The sequence below is a fragment of the Homarus americanus genome, unplaced genomic scaffold (assembly GCF_018991925.1).
Source record: "Homarus americanus isolate GMGI-L3 unplaced genomic scaffold, GMGI_Hamer_2.0 scaffold51859, whole genome shotgun sequence".
NCBI lineage: Eukaryota > Metazoa > Arthropoda > Malacostraca > Decapoda > Nephropidae > Homarus > Homarus americanus.
The window spans coordinates 11,863,393-11,869,392 of NW_024711292.1; the positions used below are offsets into that span (position 1 = coordinate 11,863,393).

General features: G+C 40.2%; 1 protein-coding gene across 5 annotated transcripts in view; it reads right to left on the reverse strand.

Moving 5' to 3' along the window:
• Nucleotides 1-2,210, reverse strand: part of LOC121879033 (forkhead box protein K2-like) — a 71,322-nt gene extending 69,112 nt beyond the window's left edge. For 3 of the 5 annotated variants that reach the window (XM_042385856.1, XM_042385732.1, XM_042385554.1), the window contains exon 1: nt 2,014-2,207. In XM_042385856.1, coding sequence (XP_042241790.1) covers nt 2,014-2,039 — 26 coding nt within the window. In that variant the 5' untranslated portion in view covers nt 2,040-2,207. Of the gene's footprint in view, nt 1-2,013 lie in introns of all 5 variants that reach the window. The other 2 variants (XM_042385635.1, XM_042385800.1) reach the window with 2 other exon arrangements.
• Nucleotides 2,211-6,000: the final 3,790 nt, after the last annotated feature.

The following is a 6,000-nucleotide window of genomic DNA, read 5'->3' on the forward strand; positions in this document are numbered from 1 at the left end:
TTGACACAAACGAGATTTTTACAAAAGAAGTCGAGGAAGACAAACTTTATTTCCCCAAACACCAAATAGGTGTTTACGTCTTGGCCACTGAGGCAGGTAGCGCCTTGATGTCATTGGCAGCTTAAGAATGAATACAATACCAACAGTACTGAAAATTTGGTGATTGGTTGTGGTAATTACAGTAAAATTTTAATTCCGGTCATCCCTGTATTAGAAGTCAAAATTATGTTTTTCCGGCGGTTTTTGGAGTGTTATGAAGACTTTTTTACCTTCGTTTCTGTCAAAAATCACTACTACTTGTTAATAACCCACCCACCCCTTTAACCATCAGTAATGGGGGGACCCCCAGTGGGAACCCGAGGTTTTGGGTGGGGAAAAATCACAAAAACAAGTAATTTCCGACAGATATAAAGGTCCAAATCGTTCAAAACACATCAAAACCCATCAGAAAAACATAGTTTGGAAATCTAACGTAATCGAACCTAATCTAATGTAACCTGAATAATATGCGACAGAAATGCAATAGAAGAAAGGTGTCTTAGAACTATCTAAACTACTGATTCCAAGAGTTAAATTCCTAAGAATCCCCATATGACCAAACCCTTGATGACCGAAACCACAATACAGTACAGTAATAACAAATCTATTACAGTTAATCCAAACCTCAGGTCCAATAGCACAGCACTAAATCGTACACAGTTAAGTGGGGTTTTTTTCTTCATTTGCTGGAGCCATTTTCCTCCAGCATCATGGCATTATTTGTTGTTGTAAGCGAAACAAACACTTCCATGCAGGTAAGAGGAACAATTTTATATTGGTATTTTTGCGTTAGTGCACACAACTTTCCTGCACCAAATATATTATCATATTCTAATAAGACGTCTAATTATAAGATAATTTTCTTCTATTACAATACCGTCGCAAACGTATAATAACGGAGATAGCGCATGCCAGATATTTCTCTATTTTCTTCCATTAATCTTCCGCCATTATCGCCTGCCACTCTGCGTGTTTCCTTCACAAATCGTCACGCGCATGTGTTCCCATACACGTCATACGGCCAACCAAAAGCGTCCCCCCCCCACCCAATTAAAATGATTTGAGGTTTTATTCGCGGTATTTTTGGCCCAGTCAGTTTTAATTTTTATTTTGGGTCTCATATTTCAAAATTAATTTCCGACCATGGAAGTCTGCAATGGGTGTTACTTCAATTATATGGAGCTGATTGCACATTTTGGGGAAAATAATAACGAGCTATAGCATTTTTTAGATCTCGTGGTATTCTCACGACCTCAGTAACGTGTCCTAAGTGTAAGAACGAATGTAAATATCGTCACGACCAACATTGTGGTAACTCGTCCCTTATTCCCAAGACAAAGAAGAGACGTTGGTGTTCGTACTCACCATCAGTGATTACAAAGGAAAATTTTTATTAAAGTGCCATTTTCACCTGTACTAATCTCCAGAATCGAACCAGAACCAGGCCAATAAGGTAAGAAATAAATGATTCCATCATATGGTGAGAGTTAAGTTAGGTTAGGTTAGTTTGGTTAGGTCAGGTCAGGTCAGGTTTATATGCTTGTTTTTCTAGTGTTTTTATTGTGTATTCGATTGGCCATAATTTTGGTCTGAAAACGCCCCACCCAAAACCCCCGATAACTAAAACGGTCAATTTCCGACGGAAATCAAAACACAAAAATACACAAGATGAACAAAGTTTAGACTTTCTAACAGAGTTGAGTGCACTAATGCAAATTTACCTTGATATTTTTTTGACATTTGCCCCGACGTTCATGTACAGTATAACTGCAACAAATATTTAAAAGGTAGAGGAGCCAATCGTCTAGAAACATTTTTTGGGGGTGTGTAAGAAACTAACTGGTGGATGGAGGTGGTGCAGATCATCTTGATAATTACCCACAATTCAAGTCTTGGGATTTAAGGAATATATTTAATGTGATCTTTTTATTATAAAATAAAACAAAGAATGCAAAATTATGTCATTAGCCTCACCTGCTTGGCATGACAGCTGCTACCATCACTAATCCTACTACTACTGCCGCTGCTGACAACTTCCGCCGACCTCTGAATGAATGAAGTTAGACGCCATTATGGGTCGTCATTTCCGGCAGTCATTCAAGGGTGCCTGAGTGACTGACTTCATAAATTCACATCCATCACGAGGCTCTCGCCAGCGGCCAGCCACCCACAACAAACACCATAACTGTCGAGCGCCAACCTATCTACAAATTAATTTACGCTTTATCTTATCTTGCCACCTTAATATCGATCAGCAAAATGTTATATGACAATAGGGGTGCTATGCTACATGGGATGGGCGCGAAGTGACTGAACTTAATAACAATGTTATCATCAACAATCGGGTGCTAAGCTTTATTAACTTATGATATGATGTCAAAATACATCCACCCCGAACTACTACATATACTGTACCTGTAACTATGGTTATCAGTTACTGAACATTTATAAAGTCAGTAAACACGTCAATTCACATTTATAGTTTAAAGGGTATTCGTTAAAAAACAATCAATAGCGTAGATTTCACATGCTCTGACTTTCAGTTCCTGAGTCTTTTTCACTACGACCAATGTAATATTCAAAACACTTAAACAGTTTGGAAAAATGGTGGTTAATGAAAAAAATTAACCAAATAAACCATGTTTGTAATTAATGTCTTGAGTTTTGATGCAATCAATTGCATTATCTTTCATATTTCAATCGAAAACTGCGGAGTACAGTACAGCACTGTAGGCCTAGTGTATAATATTTTCATTATAAACTAATTAAAAAAACTATTTAGTTTACACGAATGTTTTTTTTGTGCTTGCTATTGAAATGTTTGCAATATTAATTATGATCGGTTCTTAATATAACATAATTCAACTCGTTAAAGGAACAAAAACACAAATTGAAAGAATGCGTCACTCTAGGTCAAGATGGCGGTGGTAAACTTAACAGTCGAAGATTTTAATATGTACGTGGTCCTAAATTTCGATTGCAAATGTTTCTGTCACCGATTTCATTCCATTACATAGCAGCTTGGTTAACTTATTGCCGAGGCACGCTCTTGAAATGGTCTAACAAGCTTTACATCTGTGTGTGGAGGAACAAATCTTAAACCAACAAACCCCATCAACTCCTAGACTGTTTATTACTCTATACCAGAGTGGGAAGGAATGAGCGGGAGAGACGATAAAAACTAAAAAGGGAAAAAAGGGAGGGAAAGTGTGCGAGGAGACTAACAGTATGGCGGAGGTGATGAGGACTGATTCTTGCGTCATCATGGTGAGCTCACCAAAAAAAAAAATCCTTGCACGTGAGACAATCCATCGTCTTTCGATTGCAGACGGAAGGCAAGAATGTTTGTCTGGTTTCCACGTTCTTGCCTTCCGCCTGCAGTGGCACTCTTGAAGGTACAGAGGTAGTAGCTGGCGACTCTACCAAAAACCCAAGAGAGAATACATTCGGAGAAGAAAGATATTTTGTGTGATGATGAAAAGTAACAAAGTACCAAGCGAGTGAGTGCTGAAGGGACATAAGCGTAAAGACCACCACTGTCCTCATATAAATAAAGTGTACTTTATCCCGCGAGGCTCTACCACAGTTCAGTACGTAATACCAACACACGGAGTGGGGAGGGGGGGTGAAGGGAGAGGTTTCGGTGTGGTGGCGTCGACATCTCAATAATTCTCTGGCAGACCAGGTTGAGCCACAACAGATCAATGACCTCCGACTACCTCTAAGGGCGGATCCGGGGGGGACCGTGGGAGTCCCCCCCCCCCCTTTTCCTCAGAAAATTAAAAAAAAATTCTTTAATGCAATATTATATCCAGGCATTTTTGTATAGTAAAAAGTAATTTCTATTGACCTCAGAATCTCCAAATATCAAGTGCATATGGCTTCAAAATGCCCATGATATTGGTCAGATTTAAAAAAAAAATACCCAGCTGGATGGGTTCGGGTTCGCTGTGCTCGCCATGTTCCCCCACCCACAACTTCTTGATATTCCTGGATCCGCCCCTGCACCACATCACAAGTTTTATACCTAGTACACCACCTCCCAAATTAATTTGACAAGCATCGATCACCTTTTACATCTAACAAAACAGCAAACCATTCTGGTAATGAAAATTGAGTTCAACCAGTCCACAAATGTGTAGTTAGGAACAGCCACCATTTAAACACTTGCTTAATAATCAAACAACGATGCAGTAATGTTCATTTAGATAAAGTTCAATCTGAATGTGTAATTAAGGCCTATGGTTTAGTTAAATACAGGTAAGAGACAGTCTTCTGTCACTAATCTGATCTCAGCTGGATAAGGTGAGACAAAGTAAGTTCTCTCTACCATTCTACTGGCTAATTTGCTGAGTCCCTTGGAGGTTGTGTGCCAGAGGGGCCTTTTTCGTCCTAAGGAAAATATTATCCCCCCCCCCCCTTTTTCACACTTCTCTCTATTCCCCCACCTTTTCCATATTTCCTCTACCCCTTTCCCTCCTCCCCTCACTACTTCCTCTCTATCCACCTGCTTCATCCTCTTTTTTTTTGTTATTCACCCTCCATCTTTCCTCCCTCCCTCCTCTACCTTCATCCTCACCCTCCCCTTCAGTCTTCCTCTATTTTTTGTCGTTATTCACCCCATCTCTCATTCTTTCTCTCCACCCTTCTTGCCGATAAAAAGCCTCCCACCCAAAAATGCACCTGCGTGTGTACAAAAAAATAAACTAAAAACAATCGAACACTACAATATGTCCAGGTTTCTGTTCCAGGTACAGACTACAGTATCGTGACAACACAAGGCTCGCCTGGATGTTTATCTCATGAGCAGCTATTAAATTTCGTAATGCTGCTCCGTGTTTGGATTTTGTCAGCATGGCCAACTCTGTTTCCTGTGTTCTCGGTGGGGGGGGATACAGCAACACTTGAGATAAAGGTGACAGCTAAGGGAACGTTTCGGATCACCTGAAGATTAGACACATCCCAACGCTAACTTTACTTTACCCTACATAAATTTCCCCCATTGTAGCACTAGGGTGTTTCATCATGTAATAAAATACAGTAAGCTGGGGTGCAGAATCTTAAGTGATCCCAGGTTTCCTCTCTCCTCCCTTTTATCCGTTATCGTTTTTCTTTCTCTAATTTCCATAACTTCCATTGTTCCACCTTCAGCCTTTCCTGCCCGTGTGCCTCTCTCGTTACATTTCTTCCGTTTATGTTCACTTCCCTTCCTTAATTATCCTTATATCACTTTTTTACTTTAATCACGAGTTTATCTTACATCACCTGCCCTTTTCTCACCTCTACCAACTGCCTTATCTACGTACGTACTCCACCCCCCACCACTTCACCATAACCTTCCCACATACCTCAACCCCTACACCAATCACCCTTAATTTCCCTTTTCTCACTCCTCCCGCGTCATCGCTATTCACCAACCCTATCACCACGTTCATTCAGGGTCTTCCTTGTCCTCCCACTATTCCCCCGCTCGTCAGCATGCGTATTGACTCCATACTCTCGCTATCACTCCTCATGGGTTCTCGTGCTTAAGGTTAGGTGAGGTTAAGGTCTACTGACTAAGACAATTATTTGTATATAAAGTAGTGGTGACCTTACAACCTTAGGCCTGAACCCGAGTTACAACTGGCAGTGATCACATCAATAATCAGATCACAACATCAATCCGCTAGATCACCTTTAGATTGGACACCCAAGCTTATTTCACCTGATGTAATATTAACCATCCGAACTCCCTTCAGTGGGTTAGAGTGATTAATCTTCAGGTGAGTGAAATATTGTCCTTTTGATTACTCACACCATGTGCAACACTGAAGTTGATTTATGCGCTGAGTGTAGGGAAGTTGCCACCGCTGCCTTAACCACAATAACAAATCTTAAAGGATTGATCAGATGTTATACTCGAGATACTAATTTGAAATATAAAACAAATACACTTTATAACACGACCGTCTACTTACT